We start from the raw sequence: 26,709 nt of genomic DNA, 5'->3' as shown, positions 1-26,709 counted from the left end.
CACTTATTTTTGTAGACAAATGGAAAGAGTGAATTTTCCTTTTCTAACTCATGACAGCGTATAAACATAACACTATTTCATTTGTGACAAGTTGCAAAACATGAATGATTTTAATTACTTTCCCTGGCTTGCTTTTTTGTTTCTTTCGTTCCATTCCTAACACCCAAAACAAAGCTGTGATTCACATTTAGTGTAAAATGGAAAAACAGCTCAGGGCAACCCATGCTCTCATTCTGTCACTAGCTTGCTTCTTATTGACTTTCTCCAGAACTTATTCTTTCGCCAATTTTTCAATCATTTTATCAGTGGTTGAATATAGGAAATGCTCTTGCACTAATATTACAACCCATACAGCAATATACATACACACATACATACATATACATACATACATATATATATATATATATACTTAAACAAAAAACAAAAACATATATATATATATAAAAAAATGTTTTCCCTCCATATTTTTCAAACCAAGAAAATACATTTACATATTTCACATGTAAAGAAAAACTTTATTTGTTATCTACAGTACATGAACATATAAGACATCTGAATAAAAATCAGTAATTAACATGCATATTTAAGTTAAAAATAAACACACACACACACACACACACACACACACACACACACACACACATACTGGTACGGGTGCTTTATAAGGACTTTTCCCCCTAAAAAGATCCATCCTGGTTTATGGGGACCCACCTTTCCCTTTGTCATAGACATTAATAAAAAATATTAAACTGCTCCTTATGGCATGGGGTAAAAATCTGACTGCTCAGAATTTAATTCTAATGAAACAGTCTGGTAATATGAAGACCTGACAAACTAAAGCACTGTAAGGACAGGGCAGGAGTGGGCGTTTCCTGATTTAATTATGATTTATGAGGACTACCCTGGTTTATCTGGACATCACTCACATACACACACACATCTGACCATTAATTATGAGGACTAACCTGGTATAACCTGGACTAACTTTACCCATGAGAGTGCCACATCACTTAAGTTTGTTTCAATACCAGCATATAGAAAAACAAAACAAGAAATTATCAGCAATTGTTCACCCTGGCTTAAACTTTAAGAGAGATTTCAGAAAACTAACCTGAGTTTGTAATGTGAGATTTACAGGTGTGAAGTGAGTGAAGAGCAAAGAGAGAAGAGGGAAAGTGAAATACGGAAATATTTTAGCTTTAAAAATTAAGAAAATCAAAAATCAAAAGGAGAGTTTACTATTTAACCATCACTGACAAATGCATTCACCCACAAGTATTTTTCATAATTGAACCTTGAATGTCAGTCTTAATTTATTCATTAGATTTTAAGAAGTTGTGTCTAAAGATAGTTTTGAATAAAGCTAAATATTTCCAGTTGATTGGGTTTTGTTAATGTGAAAAGAGAAGATTGTTCAAGACTTGGTATTAGTATCTAAATGAACATTGCTGACCATTTGGGTTTAACTGTACATCTGTAACCATATGAATCATGCATACACACACAACCCTAACTAACCCTTGATTATGAGGACATTTTGGGTTTAACTGGACCTCTCACACACACACTCTCAAACACCTGACTAACCCTTGATTATGAGGACATTTGGGTTTAACTGGACCTCACTCACACACACACTCAAACACCTGACTAACCCTTGATTATGAGGACATTTGGGTTTAACTGGACCTCACTCACACACACACTCAAACACCTGACTAACCCTTGATTATGAGGACATTTGGGTTTAACTGGACCTCACTCACACACACTCTCAAACACCTAACTAACCCTTGATTATGAGGACATTTTGGGTTTAACTGGACCGCTCACACACACACTCTCAAACACCTAACTAACCCTTGATTATGAGGACATTTTGGGTTTAACTGGACCGCTCACACACACACACTCTCAAACACCTAACTAACCCTTGATTATGAGGACATTTTGGGTTTAACTGGACCGCTCACACACACACTCTCAAACACCTGACTAACCCTTGATTATGAGGACATTTTTTGGTTTAACTGGACCTCACTCACACACACACTCAAACACATGACTAACCCTTGATTATGAGGACATTTTGGGTTTAACTGGACCTCTCACACACACACTCAAACACCTGACTAACCCTTGATTATGAGGACATTTTGGGTTTAACTGGACCGCTCACACACACACACTCTCAAACACCTGACTAACCCTTGATTATGAGGACATTTTGGGTTTAACTGGACCTCTCACATACACACAAACACCTGACTAACCCTTGATTATGAGGGCATTTTGGGTTTAACTGGACCGCTCACACACACACACTCTCAAACACCTGACTAACCCTTGATTATGAGGACATTTTGGGTTTAACTGGACCTCACTCACACACTCTCAAACACACACAAACACCTGACTAACCCTTGATTATGAGGACAAACTGGGTTTAAATGGACATCACAATTAACTCCACACATAGCAGGAGTACCTGTATTAGAGTTAACCATACTAAACCAAATCAACTATTCTACGTTAAAGAGTGAATTCACAAATGATTGTGCATCTTTTTGCTGCCACTAAACCTGTAAAAGTAATACGCACACCTAAGGAAATAGTGCTACAATGTGCTGTTGCTATATCAACCAACATATACACGTGGTGCAAAATGAACCTGGTTGGAGAAAAGGATTAAAGATCAGCAAGTTTTACACTTCATAGAAGACTAGTTAAAGGACAATTAGATGAAGAAATGCAACTAGACAGCCAATAAAAACTAACAAAATTAAACTGAAAGGGCAATTTTTATTTTGCAAATGGTAAAAAAAAGGCTCAACAACTGAGGTCTAATAAGGCCATTATTAGAGATGCACCGATTGATCGGCTTGGGACCGGAATTGGCCGATTTTCACGTGATCGGCCATGACCGGCGATCGGCCAGTCAGTCTGACATATACCGGTCAAACGCACTCTGGCGCCGCATGATTAACATCGCGCAACATCAGCATCACACGTGCACACGGAACGCACATGTAGAAAACCTCATGAATTACGTCAGTTTCACACCGCAAGCATGAGAGGCGCGTATTTTTTTCGGCGTGCATGTTAATCAATGAGTGCATCACACCGGGAGCAGGAGCAGAGCGTGAGCGTCAAGCAGGAGCGTCGCGTGAGCAGCAGTGAAGCGCAGAGTCTATTTTTGCTGCGCTGCTCACACTCAATTAAAGTGAAAGCACACTTTTTTTGATGTGCAAAATAAATATGATTTCACACAAAAAGTGCCAAAAATGCACTGAATTTGCATGTCTAGTGTGTTTTAACAAGAACTGGAATAGGCTATGTCAGAAAAGAAAATGAAATGACTCAAAAATATTTATAGAAAATTCACCCATTTAAACTTGTTTTTATTATTCAGTTTGGGTAGAAGTATATGGTGTTTTATAAAAAAAAAACATATAGAAAATAAATGTGTGTGCTGTTAAGTGGTTAGAAAAAATGAAATCGGAATCGGCTAAAATCGGTATCGGCGGGTCAACCTTGGAAAAATCGGAATTGGATTACAATACAAAATTGTAATCGGTACATCTCTAACCATTATGGGACTAAAGTGCATGAGGGAGTGTGCCTCAAAATGACCACAGCAACACACTGGAAATAAAACCAAATTAAATTGCCTTCAAGTAAATGCATGTATTTGTAAATTTCTTTCAAAACAGTGTTTTAATAAAAGTAAATAAAAGGATGTCTTGAACACTCTTCTGGCCCAAAAACACTTTAGAGAACAAAACCCACAGACATTAAAGGTTGTATCAGCGATTTCAGGCCCAAACATAAATGATCACATTCATCTAATCTTTCCTAACAATCCGCTAGCTGCCCGCCCCATAAGCATGCCGTCCAAAAACCGCGTCTCTGTAGGCAGCCTAGGCTCTGAGATCTGCACACAAAAACAATGGGTTTCACCAACCACCAAAACCAAAATAAACAGTGTTCCAACCAATCACCGCAAAATCTCAAACCACAACACCCCCACCTTTTGTGTGCAGATCTCAGAGCCTAGGCTGCCTACAGAGACGCGGTTTTTGGACGGCATACTTATGGGGCGGGCAGCTAGCGGATCGTTAGGAAAAATTAGATGAATGTGATCATTTATATTTGGGCCTTTTTTGGGCCTAAAATCGCTGATACAACCTTTAATGGAAGGCAACACTGATCTCTCGAAGAACTCTAAGATGATTTCTTTTTCAACATCAAACCTCGGTTCCTCACGAAATCCCTAATATTTTGGGCCGTTCTTTCTCTCAGAACAGGGTCCTCTGCAGTCTTGCACTGCTCACACTCTGCCTTTGTTGCAAGGTGTCCCTTTGAAATATGGACTCTGAAATGTTTCATGACAGCATTCACTTCATTTGGGCTCCATGGCCTTTTCACTATTCTCCTCAATTTGGTCTCTGTAAAACAAACAAACATACATATGTATACCTATACACCTATGTATATACATGGAATAACTTTAATATACCCAAATGTTTAAATACCTCTGGAGTTCTCAGTTTCATCCTGATTTATTTGGCTTTTTCCTGAGGGGTAAAAAGCAACAATTAAAATGTATTCCAGCCCTACAATCTAAACAGTTTCGGACCATGTGAAATATCAGCAGATAAGCACACAGGGAAAACTAGTCTCTGGTCCTGTGTAACACGAAAAGGACCACTTTACACTGAAATGGTTTTTGGTGAACTGAGTAGTATTGGATGAGTTGATCAGAAAGATCAACACCTCCCATATTCTTGTTGTATTCAGTGACAGGGGTTGGGCATGGAATGGATTTGGTGTTCCAGCCTCCATCCTGAGTTCTTACCCTTCTCTGAACTGTGTTGCCAGAGAAGGCCGGGTGAATTGTGGAGCAGAGACTTCCCGAGTGTCCATCCACTTTACGAAAACCAGAGGGCCGTCACGGATCCACCTGATGGTGCCCCTAGGATCCTTTTTGTTCATGGCATTTGTGGTTGTGCGGGGGCATCCTCGTCTGTTGTCCCTGTAGGTGCCACATGCCCCAAAGTTCATGCTGTAGAGATCCATGAACAGCTTTGGACTTGTGTAGAAGTTGTCTACATACACATTGTAGCCACTCCCTAGGAATGATTTGTTCATGAGGGACATAACCGAGTCGTATGCCAGTCCTACACCAGAAGCAAACACAGACTTCCCCGTGTATACAGCAAAGTCTAAAGTGTACCCAATGCTGCTGTCTGCCAGCACAAAAAGTTTGAAGCCCCACTTAGTTGGCTTCGCCTTCATATATTGCGTCATGCCAGTGTGAGCCTTTGTTGCCACCATCCTCTCGTCCACTGAAAGGTTCTGCCGTGGGCGATAAAATGCTCTGCATGCATGTTTGATGTCATCTAAAAGGGGCTTCAGACGAAACAGCCGGTCATAAGCTGGTGTCCCTCTCTTCCGGTCGTTGTGGACATCTTCATCAGGGTCGCTCATGTGGATGTTCCAGGAAATGACCTGATACCTGTCACGTGCCATCACTGAGTGGGGAAACTGTTGGCTGAAAATGGTGTTTGTCCTCCAGTAGTCCCGGATATTTGTCAGTCTCACCAGTGCAAAAAAGAAAGTCAGTCCTAAATGTCAGTCCACAAAGTGGTTGCTGCACTGTCACTGACAAAAAGTTTGAAAAGGTCCAATGGTGTGTATATGGATGATGTCCTGGCTTTATTGTTGGGACGAACCTTTTGGGCACTGGAGGGATGTCTGGCTGACTCTTACTGTTCCATGATGGAGTTGGGGCTGCTGGCTGTGGTGATCTAGATCTCGACCTTGTGGATTCAGGACTCTGTCGACCCCTCAAGCTGCCGGATCTGGATCTTGACCTTGACCGCGCTCTCCCTCTAGACCGTGACTGCAGCCGTCCATGGCCTATTCTAGAGTGCGGATCGTGCCGAATTTTTCTGTCCGAGCCCGGCCCGCGTCCGACAGAGCAGTAACCGAACCCGACAGGCATACAGATATTTATGTTCGAGCCCGACCCGAGACCGAAAGTTAAAATCCCGTTTTTTTTATTCTCATTCTAATGACACATGTACGTTTGTTTGTGTGGAAAGCCCGCTTTTATTAAGCAACTTAAGGAAGAGATTCAGAAATGTCAATAGATGAGCGTGTCAGCGCGCGGAGCAACAAGCGCACGTAACACAGGCGTACATGCACGTGTTTCGTTGTCACGGGCCACGGCTACATAAACAAATTTCCGCACACAGGAAGACAGACGTTATGGTAATATTTTACATATATTTTAATCACAAAAACGAACGTTTGCATCAAGTGAAAGCATCAGGCACATTGGCTACCTACATAATAACCTGTTTTAAATTTAAAATGTTCAATGTCTTCGCGCTGATGTGACTGAGCCCGACCCGAACGACCCGACCCATCATTTCTAAATATCTGTCCGAACCCGGCCCGGCCCGTCGGGTACCGGCGGGTCCCGTCGGGCTCGGGTCGGGTATCCATCCTCTAGCCTATTCCTGGCAGCTGCTGGGATGCTGCAGCAGAAGTGTGAGGCTGGGATGCTGCAGCAGAAGTGTGAGGCTGGGCTGCTGCAGCAGAAGTGGGAGGCTGGGATGCTGCAGCAGAAGTGGGAGGCTGGGATGCTGCAGCAGAAGTGGGAGGCTGGGCTGCTGCAGCAGAGTGGGAGGCTGGGATGCTGCAGCAGAAGTGGAAGGCTGGGATGCTGCAGCAGAAGTGGAAGGCTGGGATGCTGCAGCAGAAGTGGGAGGCTGGGATGCTGCAGCAGAAGTGGAAGGCTGGGATGCTGCAGCAGAAGTGGGAGGCTGGGATGCTGCAGCAGAAGTGGGAGGCTGGGATGCTGCAGCAGAAGTGGGAGGCTGGGATGCTGCAGCAGAAGTGGAGGCTGGGATGCTGCAGCAGAAGTGAAGGCTGGGATGCTCCAGCAGAAGTGGAAGGCTGGGATGCTCCAGCAGAAGTGGAAGGCTGGGATGCTGCAGCAGAAGTGGAAGGCTGGGATGCTCCAGCAGAAGTGGAAGGCTGGGATGCTCCAGCAGAAGTGGAAGGCTGGGATGCTGCAGCAGAAGTGGAAGGCTGGGATGCTGCAGCAGAAGTGGGAGGCTGGGATGCTGCAGCAGAAGTGGGAGGCTGGGATGCTGCAGCAGAAGTGGGAGGCTGGGATGCTGCAGCAGAAGTGGGAGGCTGGGATGCTGCAGCAGAAGTGGAGGCTGGGATGCTGCAGCAGAAGTGGGAGGCTGGGATGCTGCAGCAGAAGTGGAAGGCTGGGATGCTGCAGCAGAAGTGGAAGGCTGGGATGCTGCAGCAGAAGTGGAAGGCTGGGATGCTGCAGCAGAAGTGGAAGGCTGGGATGCTGCAGCAGAAGTGGAAGGCTGGGATGCTGCAGCAGAAGTGGGAGGCTGGGATGCTGCAGCAGAAGTGGGAGGCTGGGATGCTGCAGCAGAAGTGGGAGGCTGGGATGCTGCAGCAGAAGTGGGAGGCTGGGATGCTGCAGCAGAAGTGGAAGGCTGGGATGCTGCAGCAGAAGTGGAAGGCTGGGATGCTGCAGCAGAAGTGGGAGGCTGGGATGCTGCAGCAGAAGTGGGAGGCTGGGATGCTGCAGCATAAGTGGGAGGCTGGGATGCTGCAGCAGAAGTGGAAGGCTGGGATGCTGCAGCAGAAGTGGGAGGCTGGGATGCTGCAGCAGAAGTGGAAGGCTGGGATGCTGCAGCAGAAGTGGAAGGCTGGGATGCTGCAGCAGAAGTGGAAGGCTGGGATGCTGCAGCAGAAGTGGAAGGCTGGGATGCTGCAGCAGAAGTGGAAGGCTGGGATGCTGCAGCAGAAGTGGAAGGCTGGGATGCTGCAGCAGAAGTGGAAGGCTGGATGCTGCAGCAGAAGTGGGAGGCTGGGATGCTGCAGCAGAAGTGGGAGGCTGGGATGCTGCAGCAGAAGTGGAAGGCTGGGATGCTGCAGCAGAAGTGGAAGGCTGGGATGCTGCAGCAGAAGTGGGAGGCTGGGATGCTGCAGCAGAAGTGGAAGGCTGGGATGCTGCAGCAGAAGTGGGAGGCTGGGATATTGCAGCAGAAGTGGAAGGCTGGGATGCTCCAGCAGAAGTGGAAGGCTGGGATGCTGCAGCAGAAGTGGAAGGCTGGGATGCTGCAGCAGAAGTGGGAGGCTGGGATGCTGCAGCAGAAGTGGAGGCTGGGATGCTGCAGCAGAAGTGGGAGGCTGGGATGCTGCAGCAGAAGTGGGAGGCTGGGATGCTGCAGCAGAAGTGGGAGGCTGGATGCTGCAGCAGAAGTGGGAGGCTGGGATGCTGCAGCAGAAGTGGGAGGCTGGGATGCTGCAGCAGAAGTGGGAGGCTGGGATGCTGCAGCAGAAGTGGAGGCTGGGATGCTGCAGCAGAAGTGGGAGGCTGGGATGCTGCAGCAGAAGTGGGAGGCTGGGATGCTGCAGCAGAAGTGGGAGGCTGGGATGCTGCAGCAGAAGTGGGAGGCTGGGATGCTGCAGCAGAAGTGGAAGGCTGGGATGCTGCAGCAGAAGTGGAAGGCTGGGATGCTGCAGCAGAAGTGGAAGGCTGGGATGCTGCAGCAGAAGTGGAAGGCTGGGATGCTGCAGCAGAAGTGGAAGGCTGGGATGCTGCAGCAGAAGTGGAAGGCTGGGATGCTGCAGCAGAAGTGGAAGGCTGCGATGCTGCAGCAGAAGTGGAAGGCTGGGATGCTGCAGCAGAAGTGGAAGGCTGGGATGCTGCAGCAGAAGTGGAAGGCTGGGATGCTGCAGCAGAAGTGGAAGGCTGGGATGCTGCAGCAGAAGTGGAAGGCTGGGATGCTGCAGCAGAAGTGGAAGGCTGGGATGCTCCAGCAGAAGTGGAAGGCTGGGATGCTGCAGCAGAAGTGGAAGGCTGGGATGCTGCAGCAGAAGTGGAAGGCTGGGATGCTGCAGCAGAAGTGGGAGGCTGGATGCTGCAGCAGAAGTGGGAGGACCTCCTCAGCGGAAGAATGGGAGAATGGGAGCACTCTCTCCCCAGCCAAAAGGTGTGACCCAACCCCCACTACAACATCCTTGAGACATTCTCTCCACAGCTAAAAGGTGTGACCAACCCCCCACTATCCTTTGTTTGTATCTCTAGGTAAACTCAATGGCTGAGAGACAAAGTGTAATCCACAACTCATACTACTCTGGAACAAACATAGAAAACGAAATACTACTTTTACAGAACTTATTATTACATATTTAGAAAATTTATATTTTATTATATTCGGGTTTTTTTTTAATATACTTTTACAGTAAAGAAATAAATGGAACTTGCTCTTCAGCAGGGTCTAGACCATCCTGGTAATCTAGTTCCTCATCAGTCAAAAAGCTCTCTTCTCCAGAAAATCCATCATCCTCCATGGCATCAAAAAAGGCAAGCGCTTGATTTAGATCCATGTTTCTCAATCTCTGACGATCCATTATTCTCCGTGTATTCTTCAAAACTCGCGTCTCTCTGTGCGTCTCTCTCCCCTCGAAACCACTGTGCCGTGCGTCTCTCTCTCTCTCTCTCTCTCTCTCTCTCTCTCTCTCTCTCTCTCTCTCTCTCTCTCTCTCTCTCTCTCTCTCTCTCTCTCTCTCTCTCTCTCTCTCTCTCTCTCTCTCTCTCTCTCTCTCTCTCTCTCTCTCTCTCTCTCTCTCTCTCTCTCTCTCTCGTGGACGACGGATCAGCCTGTCATTGGTCAACAACCTTACGCAAAGAATCACGTGATATCCAAAATGGCAGCTAGCATCGAGCTAGCGGCAAAAATTACAGAAAATGTATAAATTATGACATCAAGTGGATAAAACTTGGATATAAGCGTTTGGATTTATTGCTGAAACACTCTGAAAGGACGCACAAGTTCCAGGCTGGATAGAAAAAACTTCTGTAAAGGCTAGAAAGACACCAAAGACACCCCCGTGACGGCTAGCTCGTTAGCTTTCTGCTGCAAAAAACGGTAAGAAAATCAATCAAATAATATAAATATTTATCGGAGGAGTCGTTGTGGCGTCGTGGACGATGCCGTCGGGCTCAAAGGGTTAATGCAAATGGGTGGAGTGTCTGTTCCGGATGCCTCCTGGACGCCTTCCCGGAAGGTGTTCCGGGCGTGTCCCACCGGGAGGAGACCCCGGGGAAAGACCTAGGACACGCTGGAGAGACTGTCTCCCGGCTGGCCTGGGAACGCCTCGGTGGTCCCCCCGGAAGAGCTAGAGGAAGTGGCTAGGGAGAGGGAAGTCTGGGCATCTCTGCTTAGACTGCTGCCCCCGTGACCCGGCCCCGGATAAGCAGAAGAAGATGGATGGATGGATTTGTTTTAGACAAATATGCTTGCACTCTGTCCCCAACTAGATATATTTAAATTAATGAAGGCCACTTTTCACTGGTAACAAAAGACATTTAGCATTATCAGGACCCACAAATATTCCCCCACTGCATTATATATATATATATATATATATATATATATATATATATATATATAGTAGTTTAATATAGTATTGACACTAAAACTCTGTAAACTTGATTGTTTCCCCTCAAACAGTAATTTTTATTTTGGGCGTCCTATACACAATACATATTGTCACTATCCACAATATATATTGTTGCATTTTTGTATTGCGATACATTGCTTAATTGACAGCCAATCGGAATCAATTCTGCTATAACATGCTTCAATATATAAGCGGCAGTAAAAGATGCGATCACAATAAACAGAACGTTACCGTCTGCTGGTTGGACCCTAACACAGTTATGGTTAGTGTGAATGGGCCTTAACAGTTTACGTCTCTGTGACTGAAAGTCACAAAGCATATCCAGATTGAAAAGTGTGCATATTGGGTCTACAGCTTATCCACAATAAAGCAGCCGACACATACCCAAAACAACATCTTTTCCTCAAACCCTATCCCTGACATGACGGTCCTCGTAGTGGAGAACTGTCCTTACATTTCAGGTCAGTGTCATGCCCATCCCCCAACGCACGAGTTATGAAAATGAATGAACCGAGCAAGGTACATTTTACTCGAATTTGAGACGTCACAACAGGGTCTTTAAGACACCAGTCCACGTCAACCAGTCTAGTATGGTGCCCAACTAGGGCTGGGCATCGTTCAAAATCTTTCGATCCGGTGCCAATTTCGATACCTCAGTTTCGATACCGGTTCCTAACGATACTTTTTTCGATACCAATTTTATGAAATCCATTTTAACAAGATTACATAACATATTACCTCAGAAAAACTTTTTTTTTTTTTTTATTTAGTTATAATTTTTTTTAAATAGTTTGACTCATGCTCCTTAGCCAGTGCACAAAGGAATAACATTTTTTTTATAAAGTGCTCATGCTCACCAAAGCTGAATTTTTAAATAAAAAAATACAGTAAAACTTTAGTAATATTGTGAAATAGTATTACAATTTAAAATCGTATCTAATATATTTCAAAATGTAATTTATTCCTGTGATGTCAAAGCTGAATGTTCAAAATCATTACTTCAGTGTGACATGAAACTTCAGAAGTATGAAAACAGTTTGCTGCTTAATATTTTGGAAACTATGATAATTTTTTTCATGATTCTTTGATGAATAAAAAATTCAAAAGAAAAGCATTTATTTAAAAACTAAATATTTTGTAACATTACACATGTTTTAATGTCACCTTTGATAACTTTAATGCATCCTTACTGAAAAAAAATTCTGACTAACCAACACAGTTTTGAACGGCAGTGTACATTCAGTAGGTTATTATTTATTGCAATATATAAACACTGGAGTGATCAACAAGGTATCTCTTCATTTACCAGTCGAAGACGAAGCACTTTCTGCTCTTATGTTTACTCCGTGCTCTGTCAAGGTCTTCATCGTGTTTGTCGTGGTACCGGTCTTTGCAGCAATTATTTTACCGCAAATACTGCATTGCGCTGTTGGCATCGAGCCTGGAGAAATGTAGCCACACTTTTGATCGACTTTCCACATCTTTAAGGTATTATGTGTGTGTGCTCGCGTCTCATATGAATATGTGCACGGAGAGTTTGTGTGTGTGTGTGTGTGCTCGCGTCTCATAAGTATGCGTGTCGAGAGTCTGTGCGTGCCGCGCGCGCGCGTCTCATATGAGTGTGCGCGGAGAGTTCCACGCGTTTTCGTGTGAAGAGAGTTTGCGTGTATGTGCGTGAGCGACTTTATGTGTGTCGTTGTGCATTTCATATGTATTTGTTTGAGCACTGACGTTGACGAGTTAACTCCTTAGGTATCGAAATCTGGAACCGAACAACATGTCATGTTTCGATACTCGATAGTATCGAGGCAATTCGGTCGGTACCTAAAAAGTATCGAGACTCGGTACCCAGCCCTACCCAACCATCCTACACTTAACATTGCCTGTGTCAAAGAGAAGAAAACAATGAAGGAACATGCGCTCACTTACTTTCTGTTTCACTGATGAGGAAGGATTCACACTGCATCAGTCACAGCCACTGATGTCTCGTCACACAATTCCTGTAATTATGAGAAAGACAGGTACAACACTGAGGCAAGGATGTTTGCCAATTGGTCACCGCAACTAATTCTAGTATCAACCAAAGTCTAAATATCTAGTGTCCCTTTCATTGCTCCGTCGTGCACAAAGCAGACATGCAGAATTTTTAAAAATAATCTGCATCATATAAAAAACTAACATTCATGAAATACAGAACATGGTTGACTTTCAGTGATAAATTCTTTAAGAGACTCACCCTTAAACGCCAAGGCCAAGAGGAATCCCCATAGTTGTATGTGACCTCCTCATCTGGAAAGATATGTCTTATACTAAACAGACACAGGTGTGGCCTTCCGTCAACAATGACTGTCTTGACTTTGCAATTTGGATCATTCACCAGTCGTCCAAGTGAATGTCCACCGTACTCTGTTGCATCTATGTTGTGAAAAATAGTGCAGTAAGAAACTTAAAACATAGACACACACTGAAACATACGGTTCTAACTGAACATTTGGGTTAGGCTAACCTTGGCCTATTTAACCTATATTCAAATACACATTGTGAAAGTTAACTTGACTTCCTAAGAATTTAATAGGTCAGATGATCCACTTAAGGTAAAACAATAATACCCCAGTTGAAAAATAACCATGTTATTGATTATCACTAACTAATAAGTTCCTCATGTTATGAGAACCATAGCAAATCTGCTATTGTAATAGTGCTGCACGATTAATCTTATCGCAATCGTAATCGCGATGTCAAGCCTGTGCAATTATATGACGCAAAATGCTGCGATTTTATGTAAAATAAACAATGGGCTGGTACGCAATTAACGCAGCATCTGTTATTTTTTGTCATCCTTTGGCTAGTGTTACATGATAATGCTCTCATGCGATTGCTTAAAACCATTCATGCGAGACAAGTCAAAAGAGAGCGCGCTGAATAGGGATGGGCATCGTTAAGAAATTATCGATATCGATGCCATTGTCAAGTCTGCTTATCGATGCGATTCCTTATCGATTCCCATATCGATTCCTGTACTATTTGCTGAACACTTACAGGGTGGCTTTGAGAGTTGTTGGCTTTGAATGTCTCATTTAAAGTGGTTTTAGAGAATGAAAACCAAGTGTGGAATATCAATACAGAAGTTGAATGCTTCTGTAAAAAAAAAAGTGAACATTTCTAAAACAATGATTCTGATCTTGATTCAATATCGATTCCTTTGGATAAATATTAGGTACAGTAGATGCGTTAATATGTTAATTTTTCTCCTCCCAAAATAATCTCACCTAATGCAGAGCCCTGTCAGCTGGTATTATTATTAAAGGTTAAAAATAGCATCTCAAATTATAATAAAATGCGTTTTTTTATGACAACCTTATAATATATTAATGATATAGGTAAAAATATAATAAATATGTAATATATTATATTTAGCAAAATACTCCTCTCAACAGACAATTTTTTAAGTCTACCTACGTGCTGTGATTATTAAATGGCTTTCCGGTGAACTTAACATTACGTGACTGAGCTGTTTAGTGTTTATGGACCTCTTTCTGAGGTTGAAAAACACTTGATCGATCGATTTTATTACATTTCGTAAGTTGAACTGTATCTTTCAAATAACCTATTGATCATTCGAACTTAAGTTAATTTAGGCTACTATTAACTTAGTAGTAGCCTAACAGATGATCGGCTCACGTGCCGCTTGAACTGAAATCTGTCATGTCAATTTACAAGCACCAAAACGGTGTTTATTGTTTGAATTTTGTAATTAAATTGACAGAATCTGAGAGCTGGGAATTAGTTTAATGTCAATAGTACCGTACGCTTCTCTGTCGGTGCTTTCTCTGCGTGAGAAAATGGATGTGTGGCGTGAGAGCGTGTGGAAAGTGACAACTGCGTGAGTCTCACGGTGAATTCGTGAGAGTTGGCAGCCCTGCGTGCAGATTCAGTTTGTAAATGTTTTTGGCGGGTGTGCTTGTGCAGCCGCGGTCTTGTTCATTTGCTTTGTTGTTTTTGTATCTCTATGGCAAACGCGCTGAGCGCGTTCGGAACTACGGGAGCCCAGACCGAGCGTCGGCGGATGTTAAAGAGAAAACCGATTTTCATTCAAACATATCGACGTACACTACACATTCGAGTTAATCAATAAAATATATTTATCGCCCAGCCTAATGGAAAGGAACATTCGGAATCGTTAGTGGAATCGTTAACGTGTGGACGTGTACGATACCGATGGATCGGAACGTTTGGAACCGGTTCCAAACCGGAACCTGGAACCGATTCCCAAGCCTAGCGCTGAATGTCCGACTGTGACTCATAGAAAGACACGCGCCAGAAATACAGTTCTCTTTCGCGCTTGAACGAACAATAACACACAATTATGCCAAAATGTCGTTTGTCGAGTATCTTCATAACATAAGAGCAGTCTTATGATGGAGGTATAGAGTTGTGAGAGAATGAGGCGCATGTGAGATCCGCGTCTCTGTCAGCAGCGGCTGCTCTTAAAGGGCCAGCAGCCAAAGCTTTCTGTCAGTAAAGTTAATCAAAGAACAAAGGGGACAGAGAAAATTACTCACTGCTCTTGACTAAAGAACTTATGTAGCTTTAATAAGGATTAGTCTATTTATTATGTTTGATAACTTTATTAAATTTCTGTATACCTGAAAGACAGGAAGGGCACAGGTAAATATGACATTTATTATGGGTTTATGTGATGATTATTTGAAGTTCACTTAAATTAAAAGCTGTTATATTTAATAAAGTCTAATAAATGTTTTTTTATTATAGCTTTCAATTGTAATGATGGAATCACTGTAATGTTGGATGGCTATAATTAATGTTTTTAATGGGGGTGGATTAATTTATATCCAGAAATCAATGGCTTCGATGTTATCAATCATTTAGTTGTTGTTGCTAGTTTGAGTTGAGAAATACACATTTCAGAATTATCACTAATCGGTGTGTGCATTTTGCTTTAGATCCAAGCAAGTAGACTCATGAAACCATTTGTTTATTATATCGCAATTGCATATTCCAATTGCAATATTGACCTCAATCGCAATATGACATTTTCCCCAAATCGTGCAGCCCTATATTGTAATAATAATAGTAATAATAATAATCATCATAAGCATAACTGTTTTTATTAGAATGACATGCAACTAGTTTGCTCTGAATATGAACCAAAAATAAATAAATAAACCAAAAAAGAAACTTACCAATAACGTGTTCCATTCCATGTGAAGTCAAACAAGTAGTTGCCTTGAACATCTTTAACATGTTTACTTTGAGAGAGAATCCCACGGTATTCAACAACAAAGGTGGATGGTTCAATGTGCTCAAGTGCAAACACACCTCTCCCTAAAAGAGCAAAATAATATATAATAATACAAATAAAACATGAATCCAAGTGCACCTATATGTTACACAGCTAACCAACCTATCCTTTTAAAGAGTTAAATCCTGTAAAACTGTGTAATGTAATATGAGGTGCAAGAAAAAAAAAAGAAAAGAAAAAAAAAATCAAGCATTGGTTTTCACTGTGATATAGTCTACTAGTTGAATTTGGTTGTAACCAAATTAGGTACAACAAATAAAATAAAATAAAAATAAATACTTAACTATGAATACAGAGAATAATGTAAACATTATTCTCTGTATACATAGCTAAGTATTTATTTTAAAATAATAATAATAAAAAAATTGTTTAAAGTTTTTTTTTTTTCCATCTCTTAACCTTTATGAAAATGAGCGGCTTACCCAAGGGTAAAATGTGTGAATGTGAAAGATCATGTCCATACTGCCAGCAATAGGCCTACTTTGCATTCTTACAAGTGCATGCCTACTTTATGATTTGATTTGCCTGCAGTCTGAACATAGTCAGATTGCCTTGTGGTGCACAATTTACCTTTGAATGTGTTGATTTGTCGTCCCTCAATGAAGGCTTTGTCTTTGCCCGACAATATGTGTTCTTTTGCATCCTGCTCAGGTTTTATTCTCTTCTTTCTTAACATGTTGACTGAAAACATTCCAGACAACATAATTAGTATGTGTGTATATATATATATATATATATATATATATATATATATATATATATATATATATATATATATATATACATATTAGATAGATAGATAGATGCTTTATATACAGTACATTATTGTCAGACTGTAGTCTATATCAATAAATACAACATGTTACACATAAATAGTTGATAAGTGAGGTTTTGAGGCTTGCTACTTTTGATAACAGTCTCCGATTTCAAATTCAGTCCATTTTAATAGCATTTTATCACTCTTTAATGTGGCGCCTCAGATCAAACGAAGCTAAACTCGTTACTTACAAAAATTAACTATAGAGAGAAAGTTTTAGAAAATGTTACATGTATTACACCTGATTTACATTAAAATAATAGATGTAAAATCAAATTGGAAATAGAATCGAAAGAATGTGAATTAAAATTGAATCATAAAATGTCTGCTAATATCCAGCCCTAAATGAATAAACTAAATATTTTTTCAAGTCATTCTAATGACAGTAACATTACATTGATGAAAGTATACTTTTACATTAGTTTCGTTTCTGTTTATTTAATAGATTTCTGTATCTTGCTGTATTAAACTGTAAATGCATCCACTCAACTTTACCAGTCATCATGATGACAACATAGATTTGATTTATTTCAAAATGTAAATTAATTCTCTCAAGCATCCATGGAGATGTATCTTTCATCAACTAATACTAATACTTGTATGTATCTATGAACAACAAGAGAATTTCGTTTAAGTACCAAACAAAACAAAAAACGTGAATAGCATGTGCAAGTTGTTTGGAGACGCCATTTTAACTGCTTATGGACTTATAATATTAGCCCGATTAATGGCCACTTTTAAAGTAACGTTAATGTAACTAACGTTATTCAAAACTGTCTGACTCACTTAACTCCACAAAGGTAGAATATATAAATAAACGCACTTACCTTCCTCGTGATAAAGTGAAAATCTCCCACTATAGCTCGTCAACTTCGCTCGAATTCTGCTAATTAATCTTTCATGATGATGATTAACCTTCAGATTAATCCATAGACAGTGGATTAATCACACCGTCACACCACACGTCTGCGATAGAAGATCAGAGGCGCAGGCGCGCTGACTTTGACGGGTGTGAAATGCAGCCAATCACTGACGAGGATTCCAGCAGCCAATCACTGACGAGGATTCCAGCGTTCCACCAATGAATCGCGCTTGGGCGTGGTCTGGGTGTATTAGCGTCGAATTTCACATAGACAATCACTGACGAGGATTCCAGCGTTCCACCAATGAATCGCGCTTGGGCGTGGTCTGGGTGTATGAAATGTGTATGATACTGCAGTAGCGTCGACTTTCACATAGAGGGAGATTATACACTCTGAGCATACACTGGCACACACTGAAAAACGGGTACAACGGATTTATAAGGACATTTTCAGAAAAAGCGGGAGGTGGTTAGGCGCAGCCTGATAAGCCTTTCTACACTGCTCGACTTATGAGGACATTAGTGCTGTCCTCGTAGTTACGGTATGTCCTCATAGAGTCGGTATGTATCCATGGTTTTTGTCCTCATAATCCGGTCGCACCAACACACACACACACACACACACACACACACACACACACACACACACACACACACACACACACACACACACACACACACACACACACACTTTTTTAAGATTTTAAGATCACACTTCTCAAATACACAGTCACCAAACAATTCACACTATTGCCTGGAAAAGACAAGGGCTTTCTTACTTTTGACACTTAAAAAAAAAAAAAAAAAGAATGACCAGTGCCTACATGCACGCACTCACACACACACACACACACACACACACACACACACACACACACACACACACACACACACACACACACACACACACACACACACACACACACACACACACACACACACACACACACACACACACACACACACACACACACACACACACACACACACACACACACACACACACACACTTGCTAACACACAATTTTGCAACCTACACTGGTTTTGTCAAAATACTTAATACAATTCACAAAACCACACACCCAAACTGCAAAATACTTCATATATTGTGCAAAATGAAGCACTGCAACCAAAACTACATATAGCATTATCAAAATCAAACTTTTGCACGAAATGGCACACACTTCATTCATATTACCAGATTTTTGTCTAACCAACTACTTACTGTAATGAAAAGCACTCTCATATTTAGTATGCTTTGCCATAATACTAAATAGTTCAAATTGTAGAAATTTCTTCAGGTTGTTCACATGCACAGAAATATTTGCAGACACACACATGCTGTTGAAACATTATTTTTTTAAATGTTTAACCAAACAAGTCAGTGCAACATATGCACAGCAGCAGATATATTTACTTTGGACTGAACAAAAAATCTGCTCACAAAAAACGAAAAACGAAAATTGCAGAAAAAATATATAGAAAAAAAAGAGGCAAGAAAAATAATAAAGTGGTCTTTTCATAGTGCTTACATCCAGATTGAAGTGTTAACCATTGAGGTGTTTGGCCAGGTGGCACATGTATTGGCCAATCAGCTCATGTAGTGTCATTTTGAATGGCAGTGTTTTGAAATGGCAAACATGTGACTTTATGTCAGATTGTTGTGTCTTATGCAGAGAACCGTTCAGTGCATTAAAAAGTGCCATTTTGAATTGCAAAATGTGTGTAAAGCAGAGAATGTGTTTAGACTTTTGGAGACTTGAGAAGAGGTTTTGCTTTCTGTGTCAGTTTAAATCATCGTGTCATTTTAGTGCGTTAGCAATTGGAAAAAACGGTAAGGTTTTTAAAAGCTTTTTGGATGTGAAGTATTAGCAGGACACATACTACAGCACAGCACACACTAACTCATGAGACATAAAGACTTAAAGCCTGCCTTTATAAGCTATATGCTTCAGTTTGTTTCTAGAAGCTTCCTCATTATACAAGCTTACATTTAGTTTTCTTCTATTTTAAAATGTTGTTTTCCAAATCTTATTCCGATGCGCTAACTTTAGCCCTCTTACACACGCATGTGTGTGTGTCTGTGTTTAAAGCTGTTACCAGGCAGCTATAGGATAGGAAGTTATGTCATTTGGGATGCAGGTTGTTGTCTGGGAATCATACTTCATTTTATGGAAAAATAACAAATGGGTTGTGATTTTAGAGCTGCTAACTTTTAGGAGAGAGAAAAAGAGAGAAGAAGAAGTAACTGGCCATTAGATGGTCCATTGGGTGCGTCTCAATCAGTTCCCGAGGTCGTCAGTTCATATCTCTTACAAATCCGGGCACTGGTAAGGACACTATATATTGGTACACTGATAGTGACATGATGACAACATGTACAACGTCACTACTGGTTTTTATGAACAACAGCAGAACTTATTTTTTTTTTTATGTTAATTTCAAGTATATTATGATAAATACTTTGTAACATATACCTATAAATGTTAGCTAGATTATGTTCTGTACCTGTCTATGAATTTATGTGTATGCTAACATGAACATAATAAGTGCACTGTACCTTACATTTTTATTTATTTATGTAAGTACATAGTTGTTAAAGACACCTAATATAAAGTGTGACCACAAATGTTTTAAAATATAAACATAAGACCAGACAGTTATATCATTTCCTCTTAGGAGTAGAGGAAGCCGGACTTGCTGAAGATTTATTATTGCAGCAGTAAATCATGTATTAGTTTCTCAAGTATGTGTTCTCGAGGAGGGGGAGGGTGGGCGAGAGAGAGAGAGAGAGAGAGAGAGAGAGGGAGAGAGAGAGAGAGAGAGAGAGAGAGAGAGAGAGAGAGAGAGAGAGAGAGAGAGAGAGAGAGAGAGAGAGAGAGAGAGCTGCCTGAACTCAAACCTCTCACCAGACTCTTGCAGGAAGGGGAATTTAAGCTTTCAAACCTTCAAATATAAGTCTTTTGCAAATTCTCTCGTGGATAGCAATTAAAAGATCGAGCATGTAGATCAAAATTAGCATATTTTCAGTGGAATCCCAAGGTTCTTGATTCAGTGCATTACGCCGTGAACAGAAGTAGTATTTCCTGATCAGAAATTAATGGGACCATGTGTGGGGATTAAAATGTAGAAAAAATGAGTAAACTCACAATCTGGAGTAATTCTGAACAACAACAACAACAACCAAGAAGGAAGAAAAGTTAGAAGAAAACATTTAGATGCACTTAAAATGTGTGTGTGTGTGTGTGTGTGTGTGTGTGTGTGTGTGTGTGTGTGTGTGTGTGTGTGTGTGTGTGTGTGTGTGTGTGTGTCGATAGATGCCTGCTTTTCTTCCATTGTCTTTTAAATTGGACAAAATTTAAAATGTATCTTTCATAACTGTGATATTTTAGATCAATATCAACAGACACAACATTAACAAGATTTGCAGTTTATGTAGGACATACCAGTAAAAAGTATTATAGTTTTAGGTAAGCATTTTGTTTGAGACTAATGACGCAAGGAAGATAAGACCAATCACAATTCATGCAAATATCGTTGAGGTCATCTCTGTAAGGTTTCTGAGACAAAACATATCAACAGATTTTCTGAGGATTGAGGAAAATTAATGCAGCATTGTAATAATATTATTGTAATAACATTGTAATAATATTTTTGCCATACAGCTTAAAAAAGAAAGAAAGAAGTGTATTAAGTGTTATGATATGTGTGGATTTAATGTAGAAAGTGCTGTGTCAGGATATGTGTGTGCTGTGTTTGTTATGTTGCAGTGTTTTGGGATAGACACGGAGTCTCTTAAATTCATACATTTGTGTGTGACTGTGTTTTGGGGTTGCACAGTTCTCACATTGCTGTGTGTGTGTTGGGGGTAGCAGCAGGAAGCTTGATGGCTGCTGAGCTGTGTGTGTGTGTGTGTGTGTGTGTGTGTGTGTGTGTGTGTGTGTGTGTGTGTGTGTGTGTGTGTGTGTGTGTGTGTGTGTGTGTGTGTGTGTGTGGAGAATGCTTGGTTGCTTATCCAGGCCGTAGCCCAGCCTGCTGTGCCCAGCTACCACGGACTATTGGCAGACTCTGCAGGACGTAAGACAAGAGAATAGGACTATGTGCGTGCCTAAGTGTGTGTGTATGTGTTATTGCCTTAGGCGTGTGAAGATGTGGGGGAGATGTGTATATATTTCACACCATATAATAGATTAAGACTCCATATAAAGATACGAGGATCTTTTGTTTGTCATCATTTATGCAGTCCCACCTTTGTCTTTTCTTTTTACCACTAATGTCTTTCCCTCCTCTCTGGATTCCTTTTCCCTTTATTTTTGTTCCTCTATCCTTAGGGTTTGGGGGATGGGGTCGGGTTATTGACCTTTCCCTACACCTTACCATTTTTTTTCTGCAGTACTGGTCCAGACAGGCTCGAGGGCGAGACCAGGCGCCCGTCTCTTAAAATGGCTGACACACAGCATGTGTGTGTGTGTGTGTGTGTGTAAAGGTGTTTCTCTGTAGGGGAGAGCAGGGATAATTGTAACACATTTGAGTTTTTGCAGATTTATTCAGAAGCCTAAAAATGATTAGCCTAGAGATTTGAAATTTTACTTCAAATGTCGTTGGCGTGTCAGTAGTCATTATTCATGTCTGTTAAATTACAACATAATCGGTTCATATACCATTAAACTGGAAGTACATGAAGGACAGGGGTTACATTCCTAACACTGTAGCGTTTTTTTGTTTTGTTTTTTACAGTAAATGAAAAAGAGCTTGTCCATATCTGCATAACATTTTTATTTTATCTGTTGTAAATAAAATTACAACCCTAAAAACTAAAATTTCTACGATTTTTTTACTTGCTTTTTTATATTCATGTTTATGTACATCTGAATAAAGACGTGAATTGGGTACAAAACTGATACAATTATAGTGTTTTGAAATGCCATTTTCTCTATTTCTGTCTATCAATCACTTCTTCTCTTGTATTGACATTTCAAATGCAACCCTTATAAACCTTTGTATGGATTTTGTTTTGTGCAGTAAATGAGATGGGGGCAGGGGGTTGACTTGTGTGTCGATGCTTTGGAAGGGTCATTATGCAGGTAAATTAGGTCAAACAGAGTCAAAGGTCAGTTTTCCCAGAGCTTTGTGACTCCTTGACTGAAGGGTCACTTTGTTTTTGTGCAGTGGAACGGGGTGAATGGGTCCTAAAGCCAATGCTAATGCATGTGGTCCGATGGATTTTAAGATCACACTTCTCAAATACACAGTCACCAAACCATTCACACTATTGCCTGGAAAAGACAAGGGCTTTCTTACTTTTGACACTTAAAAAAAAGAAAAAAAAGAATGACCAGTGCCTACACACACACGCACACACACACACACACACACACACACACACACACACACACACACACACACACACACACACACACACACACACACACACACACACACACACACACGCACACACGCGCACACACGCACACACACGCACATACGCACACACGCACGCACGCACGCACACACACACACACACACTTGAGTGTAGGCCAGTTTCGAAACACTTACTGTACACAATATTTACTCATAATTTCCTAAAAAGTACATTAAAGGCTTTTTATTTGTTGACAGGCATTTTGGAATTGATACATTACCACTTAATCTGCAAAATCTGGGACAGTGATCTGCCAATATTGGGCAATGCGAGCACTTGAATTAATTTATATATGGTTAAAAATGTCAAACATTTAAATATTGTGGTGGCCACAAGACACTTTAAAAGTGCTGTATACCTAAATGAATACATAGATTGCAAGAACCAAATGTAATGGTTACATCAACATATTGAATTTCTTCCTCCGGTGTTTTTCTTTCAGAAGTAGACGTCTCTCAAAGCAAGAGCACAGGAGGAGCAGGTTCCTCGGGGACCGCTGGAGGGATGGGTTCTCATCTCCAGTGCCTGTCAGTCCACTGCACAGATGAACTTGGGGAGTCTAAGGGGCGCGGGGGACCCGTTCCTTCCTGGCGTTCCCTTCACTCGGACATCTCAAACCGTTTCGGGACATTCGTAGCTGCGTTGACTTGAAGAAACAGAGCAAGAGAAAAGAAGACCTTTTGACTACCAGGATGAGGATAAGAAACCAAGACTTCTTTTTTTATATATATATATGGAGGAAGGATAAATCAGTGTTTCTTTGTCAGGAAAATTTGTGCCATTTTTGTAGAAAAACAAACAAACAAGAAAAAACATGTTACACTGAACTTACTGTAGGATGATATATAAAAAGACAAGATGATGGTATACCAGTACTGATCCAGACCTCAACATTTCTTTATATGTCTATGCATTCTGATGGCTTTTCTGTTCATCCATTGTTGTGTATTCTATACTTTTTTGCCCTCTCTGGAGGTCTCATTTTTTTCATCTTTGAAATAATTATTGTTCTTCTTATTAAAACCCCCTGATTCTGAATAAGATCTAGGGTCTTTTCCTGACCCTCTAGCCCTCAGGGCAGGTCATTGTACTGTCATCGCGGGACACAAGAGGGCTTTGAAACGTGGTCCTGCAGGCATGCTGCTCGCTGCCTTCTTTGGAACCAAAAGGGGAGTGGTCAGGGGAATCCTATTAGAACATGATTCATAGAAATCCAATGATGTGCCATGTCTTTTCAAGCTGTCTTAAAATGCTTTAATGCGGATCACTGGCCCTCCCCCAGAATTTCTCCACTGCGTTTGGTTACTCTGACCTGTCGGATTCCTTCTTTACTTGTATATTAGGTTTACAGCATTCTCCGTGTTTCGTTTTAAATAGCCCATCGGATTGTTGCCTGAACACCCAGGATGCTTCAACACTGGTATGCCGCACAGCTAGAGGAAACCTTTTGATGTTAAATGGATATCAAATAGAAACCAGAATATTGGTATTGCACATGTAATTTTTTTAGGCAATCTTATACTCTTTAGAAAAATGTTACAGTTGACCTTAAATACCTGAAAAAGGTTAGATGGAAGGTCATAATGGCAACGTGGAGATTTACAGAGGTCCTTTTTCTTTGTTTCTTTTCTTTTTTTAAAGTAATATGTAAAGTGCAGTTGTCTGTTTTCCTGCATATTGTATATATATGTATATGTTTTATTGAGTAACTAAATAACAATAAATATGATGTTAATGGTGACAGTTGCGCTTTGAACAATTCTCTTTGTATTACTTTTGCTGCGAGCTGCAAGTCACATTTATAGATATATCAAATATCTTTACACATCCAATTTTTCTATTTAAGTTTAATGCAGTAACTGACCTTGACATGACATGACACAGAATTGTATTTTAAGTTTTTAAAATTAGAATTATACTGGCTTTTTTTTAGATTGCACTTGCAATAAACGAACACACATTTAAATAATAGGACACTTATTATTATTATTTTTAAATGTATCAATATAAATGTAAAATGAAGGCTTTGGGTATTTGGTTTGATATGTTTAACACCTATTTACATGTGTTTATGCTTATTATTTACCATCCTCTGTCGAACAGATAAAACAATCATTAACATTTTATAATAACATTCATTACTAATATTAACAAACAGTATTAAATTAAATAATTACATTTGTCAATGTAATTCTAGTAGTTATGATTGTCATTGAACTTTAATATACTTTTTATATGCACTCATGAATGAACTACTTCACTGTCAATTACTAATCTGTTCATCTCTCATTAAAGAAGTTTATTATAAAGTGTTTCCCATGTGCTTTAGCTGTAAGCTGTTGTTATTTTAATCAACAGGCACAACTCCTATTAAGCCTAACTAAGTGTAAACCATTTAATTAAAACCCCCATTGAGCTTTGCAGCACAAATACTGTAGAAAAAGCCAATTGGCCCCATGCTGCTAGAGCTGGATCCTGAATTCCTATAAATACACAGCATGTTTGTTCAGGGCAGATATACATCTTTAAGAAAATACCACAATGTTTACCTAAGTCTGCTTCCTCCCCCTCCAAACCCCCCCTGCTTATGAACGCACCCCTCCACCCTCCCTTTACAAAGATCCAGAGGTGAATGTCTCAGAAAGGAGAGAAAAAGAGAATGTGCGTCAGTAACGTAGGTGCTGAATTTGCTTTGCCTTTCTTTTACAGGGTTAATTTAACAGAATTTTACATTTAATTGGCTCTCTGTTAAACATCGTATGCATTTTAAAATATTGCTAATTACTTACAAAGCATTCAATGGTTTAGCTCCCCAGTACTTGAGCGAGCTCTTAACGCATTATAGTCCTTCATGTCTATCGCGATCTCAAAATTCAGGCCAGTTAATAATACCTAGAATATCAAAATCGACTGCTGGCGGTAGATCCTTTTCCTATTTAGCACCAAAACTCTGGAACAGTCTTCCTAACATTGTTCGGGAAGCAGACACACTCTGTCAGTATCTCTTAAACTGGGATACACATAACACATTATCAATTTCTATTATTCAAATCATGTAAAATGACTAAAACGACTAAAAACTATGTATTTTCTGTTTTCAGTTGAAATTGGTGTAAAGTTAATAATAACTCTGTTTGAAAAACTTTCTTAAGCTGGACAATGACTTTCTTCTAGAGCTGCTGTACAGACGAAACAATCTTTGTTGCATTAACTAATTTGATCAAGCCAAGTGTTCGGTCATTTTATATATTTATGTAAATATATATACTTTTTATCCACAAATGCTCGTCTTGCACTAGCTCTGCGATTCGCAATGCATTACATAATCACGTTAAAAGGTCAGGCGTGTTCTGGTTCAAAAAGGTAGGGTAAGGCGAAAAAACTCCATCTCATTTTCTCCTCCAACTTCAAAATTGTCAGACATTGTTGGTTTACTTTTTTTTTTTTTAATGCTGTTTGACTTAGTCTTTTGACTTAGTCTTAGTAAACACTAGGTCGGTACTTCCGCTATGTCACGCGTGACCTTTCAACGTGATTGAGTAATGTGTGGCTCATCGCAGATCTAGTGCAAGATAGCATTTGTGGTTAAAAAGTATAGAAAGGGTAAAAGAAAGTAAAAGAAAGGGTTTTCTTAGCAAATGACCGATGGTTTGGCTAGATAAGACCCTTATCCCTTGGCTGGGATTGTGTAAAGCCCTTTGAAGCTGCATTGAAACTGCAGTTTGGACCTTCAACCCGTTGGTTCCCGTTGAAGTCCACTATATGGAGAA

At 40.6% G+C, this 26,709-nt stretch overlaps 1 protein-coding gene across 1 annotated transcript in view; it reads left to right on the top strand.

Annotated features, from left to right (window-relative positions):
• The window catches only part of mn1b (meningioma 1b), a 32,299-nt gene extending 8,345 nt beyond the window's left edge, over positions 1-23,954 (top strand). Inside the window, exon 2 of the mRNA XM_079608208.1 lies at positions 23,382-23,954. Within this exon, the coding sequence (XP_079464334.1) occupies positions 23,382-23,590 (209 nt within the window). The 3' untranslated portion in view covers positions 23,591-23,954. The remainder of the gene's footprint in view (positions 1-23,381) is intronic.
• Positions 23,955-26,709: the final 2,755 nt, after the last annotated feature.

This window comes from Phoxinus phoxinus, assembly GCF_949152265.1.
Source record: "Phoxinus phoxinus genome assembly, chromosome: 3".
Classification (NCBI taxonomy): domain Eukaryota; kingdom Metazoa; phylum Chordata; class Actinopteri; order Cypriniformes; family Leuciscidae; genus Phoxinus; species Phoxinus phoxinus.
The sequence above is the reverse complement of the archived record's forward strand: the minus strand, read 5'-3'. Positions and strand labels throughout refer to the sequence as shown.